Below are 16,782 nucleotides of genomic sequence, written 5' to 3'. Positions count from 1 at the left end.
ACTCTTGTGTTTGTAGGGAATGATGTGTGTTTGTGTGTATATTTGTGTGTGTGTGTGTGTGTGTGCGCGCGCACACATAGTTGTAGTGGATAACTTATAGATTTCTACAGAGAGTCTCAGGTCATCACTGTTTTTATTTTAAGGGGAGGACCGGGAGTCTCAACACTGGTACTCCCAGATTCATCACCCCTTGTGTGTGTGTGTGTGTGTGTGTGTGTGTGTGTGTGTGTGTGTGTGTGTGTGTGTGTGTGTGTGCGCTGGCTTAGTTTGTGTGGCATGCCCCGTTGTTGGACCAAGCGCCTGATGTTCTCATAGGTAGAATGGTTCCTGGATGGAGTTAGTAACCATATTTCACCACCATAAACTCTGCATGTGTTTTAACTTTCAAATGAACATTGTGAAATCTGGCCGTGGCAGACAGCTGAAGAGTCAGGCATCATTCAAGCTGTCGAGCTGTCTTTTATGTGTCTCTTTAAAAATCGTTCGCTACATAAACTGTTGATCTTTCCTCACTCCCTCTGAATTCTGTCCCTCCACTCTTGTAATACTTGTGGAGCCCCTAGTGAGCAACTGTTCTATCACACCCTGTTTCCTGGATTCAACTTCTATCGCTTCAATATCAGTTATCACAAAGTGTCTCTAATCTGTCCTCAGAGGCTTATGCAGTGAAGCAATTTAAAAGATCTGGCTGTAAGCCACAGAAGGGTGGTGTAAGAAACTGCTCACATCTCTTGTCTTTTACATAATGCCCTTAAAAATTCCTGGGATTAATTGATGGATAATATTAATAATCATCTCTTTAATGGTATTTACAGTATGTTTATTAATGCGTTGCGCTCGTCAAACACAACTCACAAATAATATTTAAAAATTGTAAAAAATAATAAATGATAAATAAATTAAGCCTTAAAATTAAGTTGTCAAACAAAAAAAAACTGAATTAAATTCATTTTCTGAGTCAAATCCCAACAATTCTTCTCTGTTTAACCCTTGAGTTTTGGTGTCATAGAACAGTAAGATACATGATTGTGGAATAAAACTGAAAATGAACTAATTAACTCTCAAACATATTTAGACATCTGTGTTTAAACACACAATCACATGCTTATGTCATGTGCTTATATATATATATATATATATACATACATACACACATGCATACATGTACAAAATGGCATACACATGTGCGCACACACACACACACTCTCTTATGCTGGGTCTCCAGTTGGCGCTCAGAAACCTGACACTGAAAGAAGTGGTCCAGTAATTTTGCTATAGTGGTCAGCACGCACACATGTTCCCACTTGGCCCTGTCCGTTTTTATCTACATGCGGGTTCTGCCGCTGTTTCCTGGTCACTCATCCAACTGACTGTTGCTTTCTGCTCTATTTTTAAAAAGGGATGAAAATCCCAGATACACTTCAGCAACATGAATACGAATTTTTACGCTTTTCTCACTGACAAATTAATGATCAGGACTAACAGTGGGGACTCATGATTGGTTTTCATCTTTCAGATGAAACTAATTGGCAGCATGATTGAATGAGAGAAGGATTCAGGATGACATGCAAAGTGCATACACAAGAAAACAATGATTGGGGTCAAGGAAACAGGCCTGGAGGTGGTAAGGTGAAGACGTAACAGGACAAGATAACACAACCCGGAAGTCCCTAACTGTTGTAACAGAAACATGTTACTCACAGGTAAGTGGTGAGAGGGCTGAGGTTGGCTGGCACAGAAGATAGTCCCAACTCCGAGCAGTCCACCATGACGAATATCCCATCTTCTTCACACTGGCACGGAGACGGGCACAGCGACGCCGCTGGCCCCTGCCTGTCTTGGATCCGTCCGTACCCCCACACTCCGGGGGCGGACCCCCAAACTCCTCCAGCCATGCACAGCAGCAGAAGCACAAGCAGCATGTCTGACTGTCCACCTGTCTGCATCTACACCTGTGGGGTTTCCTGTCTTGTCACGCTCTCTTTTGCCCTCTCTCTTGAGAGCCAGCTGTGATAACTGAGGAAGTTCCAATGCTTCTTCTCTTTACTGAGTACTCCTCTGAATGCTGCCTCTCTCTCCTGTGCAGGTCCACACTGTGAATCTGTCCCTGTCACCAGTTCTACCTCTTCATCTCTCTGCTCTATCTGCCAGTCACCACTTCATTCCCAGGGGTTCACGTTGTTGTAACTTCTTTCCCGTCTTCCCTCTCACTCTGCCCTCTTCTTTCTCACTGTCTTTCTCCCCCAAACACAGTCACTCTTTCTCCCTCTCTCTCTCTCTCTCTCTCTCTCTCTCTCTCCTTGTATATTTCTCTTCCTCTCTCTGTCTCTCTCTCCTTACCTATTGTAGAAGGACCGCATGAGTTGTGAATGAGCCACCCTCATTGGCCCACAATTTAGGGATGGGCTGGAGCATCTCCGGAAAGTAGGAGGGGCCCGCGATTCTCAAACTCTTCCCTCTCTTTCTCCCTCTCTTCCTCCTTTCCCCTGTTTTACTTTGCCCAGAAGCTCTCTTGTGAGGAGAACGAGTGAGTGTTTAGTTTGAGGAAGGGAAAGGGGGAAGGAGGGGGGGTCGGGTGGCAATGCAGTACAGTGGTGTGAGACAAGATTTCTCCTTGTGGGACCTTATGAATGGAACTGGGAGAAAATGAGACAGTGTTTACAGTTGAAAGAAGGAGGAGGGGGTAAAAAAGCAAGCTCTGGAGGATAAGAATGAAGGCAGCAGAGTGTGTTTGGCTGTGTGAGAGAGATGCAGAGGGTCAGAGTGTGTGACTGGGAGTGACTGTTTTTAGGAAATTGGAATTCTGACACTTCAGCACCCCTCAGTCCCCAGAAAGAGCAGAATCCAGTGTCTCGTAAGTCACACCTTCTCAGGTTTCTGCTGCTGGAATGTCGCGATTGCACACACACACACACACACAGAAAAACACACACATATGCATGGGCACCCATAGAAAATAACAGATTATGAGTGACCGGCGCAAAGGAGTTCGCGTATCCATTTCACATACACACACTCCGGTCTATAGAGAGAAGAGTGTGGATTTGTGAAGAAGTGTCAGCTGCCTTGAGCTAAAGGCTATCTGTATTTCACAGCGCTCACGCAGAGATTTTCCACAGAATCTTGAAAATAATCTCATCCAACAGCCCTTTCTCTTATTACAGCACGTTCAGTAGACTTAATGTTCAAAATTAAAACTGGGCTTTCCATGATTCAGTAAGGGGTCAATAAACAGCAGGACAAGAATGCTGTAAAATTAGACCCCAAAAGGATGCATACAACTCTGCTTCATGTGTTACACAACCGAGCTTTACATGCTGCGCACCTGTAAGTACAGGATGTTGCATAAGAGCCTAATAATGCATTCTGTAATTATGACAAATCAAAGAAAGAAAAACTGGCTTGCCATTGAATTCAGGCCTTTTTCCCAGCGGCAAGTAGTAACCAGTAAAAATCTGCAATGGAGAGGGATGATAATGAATTTTTCCACTGAAAGAAACCATTACAATAAAACACTACCCACTGATGATGACAATACATTTGAGAAATTTAGCGGAAATACTAGATGGGGTTAGCATTTAATCACACATCATAACTCCAGTCTTGGTGACTTTCATGTTTTACGAGAGGGATTACATGGTCTTCAATGAGTTGATGAAATCTGACAACAACTCGGGCTCGAAATCTTTTCAAACCCCACTGGATCAACTCAAAAATGCATGGTAGTCAATGTGGACAACAAGGCTGCATTTTTAGTTCCTGGAAATCTGAGACTTTAGGAACCGTTGATTTCTTTCAGCAGCAGCAGTATGTTATATTTGCACGCAAATGCGTACATGCAAAGCCAAGACCAAAGGTCCAACATGTAAATTTATGACATAAATTAGACCATGATCAAAAAAAATGCATGGCTGCAGAGAAGCTGGACCTATAATAAGTGCACACCATGCTATTTGAAACATAAAACAACACAGATAAATGTCTTTGCAGCAAGTTTGAGTTTGTCTACCCCTCCAGCCGATCTGTCTGTTGCTCCATCCCTCTTCTTCTCTGTCTTTCTTTCTCCACCATTCTCTGTAGGCTGAATAGTTTCTCATTAATTAATTAACATTCCTATGCCACTGTGTTTTCTGAGGGGCCTTTGTTATGGCCCCACAAAAACTCTTTCAGAGCTGTTCTTCACACAGTCTCTCTCTCTCTCCCTCTCTCTCCCTCTCTCTCTCTCCTCCCTCTTTGTAGTAGTATGTAGTAGTCTGTTGTTGCTTCCTCTGTCTATTGTCCATAAAAGTGATGTTTTATGGTATTTTTCTTTTCTTTCTCTTCTCACTGCTTCACTACAGGAACACCTTGCGTGATCTTACTGTCCACCCACGTACAGCACACTCACACACACATGCATATGTACACAAAAACACACACATGCTATTCATACACCTGCAAACTCCCACTCCCTGGGCTCTCCGCCTCTCCCCTTCTTGCGCGCAGAGGTCTGTCATCTTTTTAAATACTCTTTAATTGTCTGGCCCTGGGGGAGCCCTAAAACACGCTTACTGTAAAAACCTGCATGTCTGGTCTCCTGCCTGTCTCTTTCTCCGTGTGTCTCCTCCCCTCTTCTTCTTCTTCTTCTTCTTCCTCTTCCTCTTCTTCCTCTTCTTCTTCTCACGTGTTATCCTTCTTTCCTTCAATCACAAACACGCACACAACCATACATGGCGCTCCGTACTGTTAGAAAAGTAAGCTATGTATTTGTTTTCATTGCACCTGTTCTGACGCAGTTGTGATAGATGCGTGCGGGGTTAAACATGAGTCACTGTAATCCAGTCTTCTCGAGAGAAGAAGGGAGAGAATGCAGTACGCGGCTTAAGGATAGTTGTACTTTTCTACTTTTTTAGATTAGAATAAATCAATTGATGTCTCTAGTCTTCTTTTTGTCAGAAATTGTTAATGCTAGACTATTTTGTACTATACCCACAGCAACGGAGGTGTATGTCCCTACCTTTGATCAGAGCTGCTACTTATCCAGTAGCATCAGCAGGTAAGCTAAGCACGCAAGATACTTTTTGGTGACATGATCAATCCATCTACTGTGCAACACTCTCGTGTGTTATATGTGATAGTTGATACTAGTTTGGCCCATCAGCTGAAATTATATGATGCAGCATGACATTGTGATGGTATGCTGTGTTGATGTTGTGGTTTGGTCTGGTGGTGCTCACTTGTAGCACGTATTATGATAACATGTTCTGGAGCTCTGTATCTGACTGGAATGTGTTATGTCATTTCTAGGACTGCCCACTGTGTTAGTCGATGAGAAGAGTCTTGGTTGACCAAGTTTGCATCGGTCAGTTTGTTGCAGGAAGAAAAAAAATCAAACTCCACAGGAAGTGAAGACAACATACACATGGCTGCTCCCTGCGGTTATTAGAGAGTAATGTGACCAATTGTCTTGGCTTCATCTTATTGGGTATATTACTAATAAATTAATAAACGGGACATAGACCTCCAATATCCAAACAGATAGCAAACACAGGTCAGTCTGTTATGTCGGGCAGGAAATCCAAAGTGTGGGTTCATTTTGAGAGGATAAAGGTCGACCTTAAAGATCATATCATTCATCAAACACAAACATGGTTTATCATTTGAAACATGCAGGCTAAGTAGCCCGTTGTTTGCCACTTAGCATGACCGCTGTCCTTGCCAGTTGTTCCGACACATTCAGAATCATTACTGCTTTCGTTTGTGTCATTAACAGGCAGCTCGCTTAAATATTACATTTGAAAGGCTAATTATTATGGTATATATACAGTATATATTTAAATAATTTAATTAATATCAAAGATGTGTTACGACTAGTCCACTGATGGCTTGAACGAATGACTACTAGTCGACTGGGAAAATCTTTGGCTACGGGGCAGCTTACTTTTCCGTAAAATAAATTCCAGTAACACTGGGGCCAACACACACAACAACATCTTGACAACTTGTCACAATATGCCCCTGTCTTATTTCCCAGCACAGATGCACATCAGTCCTTCAGAGAAGCAGCAATTTTATCACATTCGCTTCCCTGACGAATGGGATAGAGGTCCAACAGCAACACTTCCCAGCCCTTCCGTGGAACTTGCTACTGCTCCTACAGCTCTGTGATGCATCTGCTGTGCGATAAATGCATCAAACGACATGCAGCAAAAGACGTGAGCCTCCTTTATGTACTGTATGCTGCACTTAAGTGATAAACAAGCTCTGTGTGTCAATAATGTATGAATTACACATCCCTGACAGTGGATCAAATCAAATTCTGCTCAGACACACACACACACACACACACACACACAGTTGTTAGCAAGAGTGCACACATTTGTACATGCCGCTGCAAAAACTATGCATGCACTTATATTCTTTCCCTCTCTCTCCTTCCTTCTCTCTCTCTCTCTCTACTCACACACACGCTATCAAACAGTCTGCATCAGATCAAAGCCAGTGCTCTCTCTCCCCTCTCCTCCCCCAACCTCCCCCCCTTTGCTGTGCTCTCTGGGCTGTAAACACTATCCAAGCAACGGCAGCCTTGAAGACACAAAGACAAGTAGCTACCTGACACCTGACACTAACTTAAGAGCACTCACCGTGGTGTACCTGAGAATAAAGCACGCGCATGCACACACACACACACACACACACACACACACACAAGGCTACCTGAGCTCCTTGCAGCAAGAAGAGTCCATTCAGGGAAAGAACAGAGAAAGTAGCCGTGCAACCCCCACCCCCCCCCCCCCCCACACACACACACACACACACACAAAAAAACACACACTCCATCCCATCTCACCTCCTCACCCCGTATCCCCTAACCCACCAACACCTCGACACATTGACATAAGTGTGTGTATATTTGTGCACACCTGTTTGCGCATGTCGACAGACGCATGTGCTCACAAACCTGCCTGTGTCTGTATTCCTGTATGTCTGAGCTGTGCAGGCAACTGAAGGCTAACACAGGTATACTCAGCGGAAGCAAATGAGACGCAGTGGGTTGCCGGTGGCGGCAACCTAGGTGTGTGCTCTGGCTTTTCATGTGAAACCACCTGAAAGCCAACAAAAGGTCCCTCTCCTTCACTCCATCCCTCCCCCCGTCCCTCTCTTCCTCTCTGCATCTCACAGTACAAAGGAAAGGAATGAATGAAAGAAAGAGCAGCAGAGGAAGGGGGATAAGGGAATGAGGATGCAAGGGTGAGGCATGTGGGGGGGGGGGGGGGGGGGGGGGTTGCTGGCGAGTGAGCAAAACAGGGGTGGTTGAGGTATTTTCCTGTGTGTTTGTATGGCAAAGTAGTAAGCCTCAAGGGATGTGGTTAGTCATGGAGTTCAGCAAAGCACTGGAGTGAAAGAGATTGTTGTTGGTTTGTGTCACACATTAGGAAATATGCATTTCAGCAGTGTTGTATCTTTCATAGTAATCCAGATAAATTCACCTTTAAAATTATGATAGCTAGGATGTCCCATTATATTCAAGCAGTGGATTTTTTTATGTGTTATTTTCATTTCACTACTAGAGTTATCTTCGTCTGCAGCTAACAGCACTAAACAAACAGGACAGAACACATACTAAGAAAGTTTAGACAACAGTACATCGTGCACACCATGTCAGCAATAAATGTAAGTCCAACTAGTTAAGAGCAAAGTTATTTGTATACAAAGCAAAAATAGTCAGTGGTTACAGAGTTGGGTAGCTTTAAACAGAGTTTTCAGTTTGCCTTGAGAGCTACTAAATGTGACTCTTTCTGATTTCTGGTAGCACGTTTTACACAGAATGCTGAAATGCAGTGCAACAAAAGAGCGCAAAACTATCTCTTATAGAAGATATTCCTCATGATTTTACCATATTCTCCAAATGAAGGTCGGGTGAGTCCTTTAGAATTCAATACACAAGACACAACTTTAAATATAATCTGTCATATATGTTAAAGCTGATACGATTGTGGTTATTTTGACACATTTTCACATCACCATTAGCATAACATGAAAATATTTTATTTACGTAACACTTGATATCAGAATTAAAAGGGGGTAAATTAGTAGCAGTATTAATCACATAATCTACTGACAAAGAAATTCAAAGATTAAAAAGTTAAAACAAGAAAAAAAGGAATTTGGACATTAACAAACATACTGTAACAAAACGCAAAATGTTATACTGTGGCTTTGATATTTTTTGCACTCATTGGTGCAATAACTAACAACAAATCCCAACACTGCACACACAAGCAAGCAAGCAAAATTATTCGTACTTGAAATATTTAAGTTGAGAAAACTCGAAAATGTGTCTTGTTGAGTAATAAACACACAATGCAATACATTTATCAAAACTGTATTTAAAACAATATAATGACAATAAATATAGAACATTCAGTGTGACATTCCCTTCCAAAAAAAAAGTCGTATTTTATTTCAGAGCAGGCTCGTCCTACACTTGGAAGCTGATTTTGTAGATTTGGATGTTGGCTCACCTGTACCCAGTTTCTGCATCACCTGCTAAATGAAATTAAAACGTTTTTGATGCACGTTGGGTGCTCCAGATGCAGTTCATCGGAGGCACGACAGGATCGCTGCTTTTAACAGGTCCATGCGAGAGGAAGCCAGGTTTTGGACCTCATCTCAGTCAGTATCCTTGCTCAGTGTAAGAGAAAGGACATTATAATGTCAGTCCACACCAAGTTTAACTTTCATTTAAGCACGATCTGACTGGAATAATTGAATATTAAAAGCTCAAAATATAAAATAAAATAAAATAAAGCTACTCACAGAGCAACTCAGATACTGACAACTTGTCCACATTAATGTATGATGACGATAGAAATGCAGTCAAGATTCAAAAGCACAGTTTGAAAGTGGCTAACATTCATATTACTTAAATATGTGGATTTTAATTGTGGAATGTCATTCAGTGACTTTAAAATTCAAACTTAATGTAATTTTCAAACACAATTTTCATGATATAAAAAAAAAGATCAAGGGAGAAAATTATGGAAAAAATGTTAAATAGAGAAAATGACAGCATTTCTGAGTATGAAGTGAAGAGAACATGGCAGTTGTTTTGTTTGTTTTGAAACAAGCACTGATCAGGCTCAGACAAGTTGAGTGAATGAGCCAATTAGAAGCTGGCAGGGTGCTATAGTGGTGATAAAGGGGTGTGGTCCAGGATGAAAATAGATGTATTTAAGTCTGATCAACTCAAAGATACGAGTGAAAACAATGAATCCTTCATAATACTGCAATATACTAAGACTGGTTGAGTAATGTGATCAAGCTCAATATTTTTGAACTGTTTAAGTAGAAACAAAATCCAGGCTAACTGTGCACTTTCCTTTTCATCAAGATACTGTATCTCTCATGCAGAACTTACTGTCGTACCAAGACAAAGCGTTCTTGTGTTTTGATCTCTGCTCTGCTTGTTTTCTCTGCAGTGACAGTTTGATATACGAGGGTTAATATGGTGAAACAGACTGACTGAAGCAGACAGGTCTGCACCTGTACAGTGCCAAAGAGAGAGACGCTCCACTCTGTTTGATGCTATTCTAAGCGACGCCACCGGCGCTGCAATCAGGGGGTGTGTGTTTTTGAGTTGAGTTTGTAGGTGTGTGTGTGTTTGTAGGTGTGACTGTTAAACCTGTACACCAAATACTGTCTATAAAAAGTTTGTTGACCTAGTAATAAGGCAGCGATTACTGTGGCGAGGACTGCCTAATCATGCCTCTGTATGTGAGTGGAGTTCTGCAGCAGTAGGAGTGTGTGTGCGTGCGCTTGTGTGTGTGTGTGTGTGTGTGTGTGTGTGTGTGTGTGTGTGTGTGTGTGTGTGTGTTCATGTGCACTTGTGCATGCATGTGTGTGAGTGATGCATGTTTGTGCCGTCTTTGTAGTCATACCCAGTTCTGCATGATAGTATCAGCCGTGTCAGTGTGGAGGGAGACTGATGTGGAATGTTAACAGTGACTGAAAGTATTGGACTGTCTCCATAGAGTCTCGTTCATGCAGAACCTAGATAGGACTGGCAGGAGACTCAACACAATGTAGTGAGAGATGAAGAGAGGAGCTTTATTATTGTAGGTTTCACACCAGCATCAGAGAATCCCAGTCATCTGAAAAGTACATAGCAGCAGCTGAAAGATTACAGCTATTAAAACAGAAATTAGGCACCTGGGAAGTATGAAACTTATCATCACTGAAAGCATGATTACAATAATCTTATTATATCATACCATTACGCTGTGTGATCTGCTCTTTATGGGATCCAGAGTTGAATTTCGAAATTGGGTGATGAAATGGCGCCATCTTCAGCCAAAAGACGGAATAACATCGGTGCAGCAGGTCAGGAAGTAAACAACCAGCTGATGGCGCGACAACCCTCTAGTCTCACTGTAAGATCCACAATACACTGAACTGTTAAAACTCCCATTGTATAGAGCTTTCAAGATTTTGGCACAAGTTAAGATTCATATTCTTCATGAATGTCGGCAAATTAATATGCAGCTGAATTCACAGGAAATACAGTCCCATTGGACACTGATAGGTACAGCAGCTCTTGAACTCTCATGAGATAAGTCTAAAGTCTCTGCCATCTGAGATCATTTCTATATGTACTTAGTTGGTGAGACTACATGTGTCTTATGAATTTTAAGAATTTACTGAAAACGTGCAGTATATCCAACCAAGTACAGAGCACAAAAGTACAAAAACACGTGTTCTCTCATTTCTTTTCAAACACTTCTAACTGCAATGTGTAAACTGAAAACAAACTCAGCAGTATGAAAATCTAAATGTGTGCCTGTATATTGTGGAGATTATCACCATACAATCTGAGTCACCAGTAAATGTGAGTCACGCATGTGCCAGTTTACAACATTTTACAGCCAATTTGCGTGGTAGACCAATAAGATGAAGATGAGCAAATTTAAATTTTTCCACCGCCTAACCAGCTAACCCCCGGGCACGGTCTGACTGTCTTGTCACTTTCCAATAGTGAGTCAGCGTTGCTCAGAGGGTGTATTATAACCTCTTGTATTATAAATGCAGCAGTGGCTGATATGAGTGATAAGTAAATAGCTGTTAATGCTAGCGCTGGCAATGTAGGGCTAAAAAAATCAAATTTCAATTTGGCTAGGTTGCTTTAGACTTCAGCATCGAATTACTATATACTTTGCTTTATAATCTACAATATGTAATGATTCGCTGACTTGTAAAGTACATTAGAAACTGAACAAATAGAAGAAACAGAACAACCGGCACATTAAACTGTGGTTCTTTTTTCACTTTTCCTCTGTAAAAGTTAGTGTCTATAGAGAGTATGAGATTAGAATTCAGACTGGACAGTACAGCAGTTAATACAACAACAAGTCATATGATCATTTTAGCAGTTCTTCTCCTTTCTTTGGATCTTTCTATAATGAAATTCTAGTTGTGATCTAATCACACAGACTTCGAGTACTTTAATTAGCGTGTTAGAATTTCTGCTCAAACAACTGCAGAAAACGAAGCTACACAACATTATCCTGCTAAATAAACTCAGACTAGGTTCCTATTGTCTTCTGCCTACTGCTTATTCTGTACTGGACTCACTGTCAGCTGTGGTCCTGAACTCACTGTGCTGCTCTGCTCCTGTCTGTGGCCGAGCAGGACCGAACCAAACATTGTTTGCTGGGGAGACAGGGACACAGAACCAGAGTGGGCCGCACAGTCTGCTCCACTGGGCTGACCACCACGATACTGCGATATCTATCTCTCTCCCTCTTGCTGTCTCTCGCCCGCGGGGCCCAAAAACTGGTCTAGCCCAACAGAAATCTTTGTGCCTTCCGATTAGCCACTCCATGCCTGACATACACCAGACTTCATAGAAAACAATTCAAAGTCATAATAAATGATCCAGATCCAGATCTGCCCCAAAATTTAATATGTTCTTCCCCGCCCCATGCCCCATCCCTCCACCAAGTTTGGTGCAAATCAGTGGACTACTTTTTGCGTAATCCTGCTGACAAACAAAAACAAACAGTCATAACTGAAGACATACCATAACCTTGGCTTAGGTAATAAAATTGCTCACAAGTCTCAAATCTTGAGTTCGAGTCAAGTTTCAAGTCTTTTGAGGACAAGTCTCAAGTCAAATTTCAAGTCACTGCGTGTGTGAGAGCGACTCCAAGTTGCAAATTCGAGTGCTCATGTGGGCTCAGTAAAACACACACCACCAGATCTGATGATGAGAGACACTTGGTGAAAAGCCAATAGGCCTTTTTCATGGATAGGATTTTGACTTGTCAGAGGTGTAAATAGTTAAATCAATGATCACTTAATTCCATTACAGTTGCTGCTTCATTTTCAGGTCCTGCTATTGTGCATGCTGACTCACTGTCACACTGTCATGATTTACGGGGGGAAAGTGCAGTGATTAGTCGAGTCAAGTGGTCAGGTAATAGAGTGGTAATACTGTTAATAGTGAGTTTAAACAATGAACTGGGAACTACAGATAGTTTACTTCCTCCCAAATATACATGATCTACTGTTATGCCCACGTAACTGTTAGATTACTGATCCAATTTACAGTCAAGCTGAACTTTTTATAGACCCCAACCAATAAGTCATCGGGGCCAGCTTCAGCTTCAGCTTGCTTTAGATTTATCAGTATCTGTGTATCAGGTGGCAGATGAGTAACCAGACATTGCGGTGCAGAAATGCCAAATATGGCATTTGTTTGTTACCATTGCATAATCCTTTCACAAGAAAATACTGCCAAGTTTATTTTTCAACTCTGTCAGTATATGTTGTGGTCACAACTTTAGGGATCCTCATCAAAACATGTTGCGTATTTATGTGAAAAAAACTCCTAAATAAGTGCAGACATTCCCCTTTTGTTTGCATTTGTCATCATTTAATTTTTGTGCACATTTTAGTTTTTGCTTCCTTTTTTATGGTCCGACTTTTCATTCCCATAATTATTTACTTTGAGATATAAACGAATGATCATTTTTTCACAGCATTTAAACAGCAATCCCTTCACAAAAAAATCAAAGGAAGATGGCAAATCAGCTGTCTTTGCTTTGCTCCAAGAAATTCATTACCAAGGATGAAGGTCTACTCCATTTAGAAGGTTGTCAAAGGAAATATGCTTTAGCCCATGTTTGCCCCTGTAGAGCAGGAGAAACATTGGAATTATTGTCCTGATTTTGTGGCTCCAATCATATTAAGAATGTGAAATCAAAGGCTGCGATGCTTGAACATTAACACTCCTAAATATTAGTAGTGGTATCTGCCTTAAATATGCTGAGGTTTACCACTATGGCAGGTTAGATAGACATTAGTTGGTGTCCACACCTGTGATTTTCCTTTGCTCTAATTTCTCTTTCCCTTTGGTCTGAAGGTTTTCTCTTTCTGCTGAGGAGGCATTTTCTCATGCAGTGTGATTAGGGTCTTTTCTTAGGAATACTTCAAGATGTATTCATTAGCATCATACACAGAAGTTGTCACTCAGACACAGAGCCCCTTTCCGGTTCCCGTCCATCGGATTGCAGGAGGTATTGTGAAATTTTGACAGCGAAATTTCACACATACTTTGCAGTAAATCAACACGTTTTAAAAGGGTATTCTTTAATACAAGTTTACTCTTCAGCATTAAGGAGTTAATAATCATAAATCAAATCAAATCACTCTAAGCTACTGAGATTCATTTTTGTAAAAGACTTGAACACAAAAAAGTCCAAGACAGGTTAACATACTTTATAAGAACTGTAGTTACTCTTCTGACTTTGACGCAATAACTCAGCGACTGCAAATCCAGCACAAAAATTCAAACCACAGGAATTCACATTCCCACGAACACACACTGCGCTTTCATTCATTCTGCTGACCACCAGCCAATGAAGATTTCAGCAAAGGAGAAGTGAACATCCAATAGTCATTCAGACAGTGTTATGGTCTTCTGTGGAAAGAGGAAGCCTTTCCCCTGTCATGACATCACAAGCTCTCTCAAGGGCAGCCAAGCTAACCATAAAGTGATGCACACTTACTGACACAGGTATCCCGACTCCATTGGACAATGTGCAGAAAGCACAGCATGAAAAACCCCAACTGGAAGTAGTTTCCATGGATTTAACGTGAATCAAATAAAACTGTTGAGTGCATTGTTGTAATGTGTCCTTTTTGGAATTTTTCCTTCCTTTTCTCATGACTATTTCCCAAGACATACTTTATGTTTTATCTCATCTTTGAATGAGACCTCGTACAGCAGAGACGTGAACCAATGTCAGACTTAAGCGGTCAATTTGAGGATTTTAGACAGTTTGACAAAAACATGAAGTAATTGCAACTTTGACTTGACATGAAAGACTCGATATCAACACTAAACATCTTAGACATCTTATATTCTGAGCATATTCAGGAGCAGAGCATTGCATAGTGTACAAGGCCTAATTGAGGGACAGTAGCACTTTCATTAATGAGCTTTTAAAGGAAAATTTGTAACTTTATGGTAGGAGTTCTTTCAGGTGTTGACTTTCTCTTGTTTTCAATTGTTATTGCTTTATTCATTTCTTTATATTGTGAATTAAATTTTTGATATCTTTCTTTATTTCTACAATTTTCCTATAATACTGAGCATGAAAGTTGCTCAAACCAACCATAACGACATAATAATTTTCCTCTTCCCTCATGAGTTCATGACAACAGCGAGTACTACTGCTAGAAGCAGAATGTACTTTTTCAGAGGGGAGTTGCCTGATGACTACAGGAATGTCTTTAGGCAACATCTGAAATTCCTACCACTCTAATGCTTCTAATGCTGGGAATGGCGCAGCGAAGAGGTTACCAAAATCAGCTCCCAAGCACTTCCAAGATAATCACAGGTTCTTGAAAAAGAGGCATAATGGGAAGAAAAGTTATCGTGGGATGAGTTTGAATTGATGCATTTTGCATATAATCTTTTCATGTTCTGTTTGCACTACATGATTTTAAGGCATGTTAGCAGTATGGTTCTAGGTAACGGTAATGTGAGTTGGTCTATAACGTTGGTTCAGACTGAAATATTTTAACAACTGTTGGATGAACTGCCATGAAATAGTTTACAGTAATTTGTGGCTCCCAGGTGAGAATCCTAATGACTTTGCTGATCCCGATTTTTTTTTTTCTAGCACCTGTACAGGGTGAAATGTTGTGACAATCTATTAGATAGTTTGCCATGAAATCTTGCACAAAATGTTAGCATGCTAACAAGCTAAACTAAGATGGTAAACACGGCGGATGAATGCTAAACACCTGTATGTTCGCATTGTTAGTGTGAGCATATTAGCATGCCAGCTTTATTGAATAGCTCAAAGTTTGTTTTGAAATTCAAAATCAGTCAATTGTTGGTTGTTTGTTTTGTTGTTTGTCTCTATCAAGGCTGTTACAGTAGAACAAAGTACAAGCATAACACTAACTACAGTGTTTTTCTGTTGGGAACTGACTGACTGGGTCAGAATTACTTGTGTTTATGACCTCACACAGTAGTAGATCATGATTTTTTTTTCATGCTATAGTATCAGTATCATTTACTACATTTAAAGGGCAGAGGACAGCAAAACATTTTATTCTGTAATGTTAACATCATAGTTCAAGCACCATTGCTTTCATATACCATGCAAAGCGGGACAACGGACAGATGTTACGTGTGAGTTTGTTGCTAATGAGGCAGCAAGTTCAGATGTGGGAGGTTGATAGAAAAGACAGCTATTGTTTTCGTCTACCCTCCCTTCATGACAACAGCTGCGGAGTGGAGGTGTGGGCCTCCAGCAGGAGGATACACAGTGATCTGGTCAAGCTGTACAGAGGGGTGTGTGGGCTTTCGTCTGTGCAACAGGGACTGGTTTCAAAATAGCTCATCAAAGACCCTCAGGCCCTTTTATTGTGTTCTTTGGAAGCAAGATGGAAAATCTCTTGGAGATGTTTTATTTAAACCTTCGCAGCAGAGATAAAATTTCACTCTCTCGCTTATAGGCTCTCTTTGTCTCTGCTTATCTCGCTATGAAAGCAGATGATTTATGTACAGTCTTCGCACTCGAGTTTATGTGTTATTCCGATAAGGCCCGTGGGTTTGTGTGCGTGTGTGTGTCTGTGTGGTTTATGAGTGTTTATTGAGACCACAGATTGCAGGACTGCCTACTGGAGGACACAAACAGTGTTCCGTGGGAATGCAAAGTCCCAGCAGTTCCCAATCCTTATTTCTTATCTCCAGCATTCCCATATGAGTGATGTATATTATTCTCCTGAATCAGGATCACTTGCTAGTGACCATTTGCAAATGACATACATTTATGTGCATGCTGCAATATATAAAATTTATATTAAATATATAAATTGCAACTTGCACAAATGCATAAAAAAGTATAAAACTAAAGTGATGAAGTTTACAACTTGGAACCAAACATATTAAATGAGCCAATGAGTAGGTTACATATTTACAGTGAAAATGCAGAGACAGTGAAAGTACAGAAAAAGAAAGGGAGACAGAAGTGTGTGAGAGCAATAGAGAGGCGGTGGAGGTTGTGATGTTGGGGGTCAACCTCAGGTTTTGCATACTAGCTCACGTCTCTGACACACAGTACGTATGCAAGCGCCACGGCATGTCCAACTGCCTCCTCACCTGCCAGATTGTTCACCTGACTCACCGTGCCTCCACTGGGGCCCTGCCCATGGGTATGAACATCAAACAGAGTTTTTTTCTTTTTTTTTTTTTTTTTTCTCTGTTGCTTCTTAAAAATCATAAAA

General features: G+C 41.1%; 1 protein-coding gene across 1 annotated transcript in view; it reads right to left on the bottom strand.

Moving 5' to 3' along the window:
• The window catches only part of lgr6 (leucine rich repeat containing G protein-coupled receptor 6), a 36,091-nt gene extending 34,169 nt beyond the window's left edge, over positions 1-1,922 (bottom strand). Inside the window, exon 1 of the mRNA XM_022741410.1 lies at positions 1,702-1,922. Coding sequence (XP_022597131.1) covers positions 1,702-1,922 — 221 coding nt within the window. The remainder of the gene's footprint in view (positions 1-1,701) is intronic.
• Positions 1,923-16,782: the final 14,860 nt, after the last annotated feature.

Source organism: Seriola dumerili, unplaced genomic scaffold, assembly GCF_002260705.1.
Source record: "Seriola dumerili isolate Sdu_G_001 unplaced genomic scaffold, Sdu_1.0 BDQW01000056.1, whole genome shotgun sequence".
Lineage (NCBI taxonomy): Eukaryota > Metazoa > Chordata > Actinopteri > Carangiformes > Carangidae > Seriola > Seriola dumerili.
This window is presented reverse-complemented; position numbering and strand designations above follow the sequence as displayed.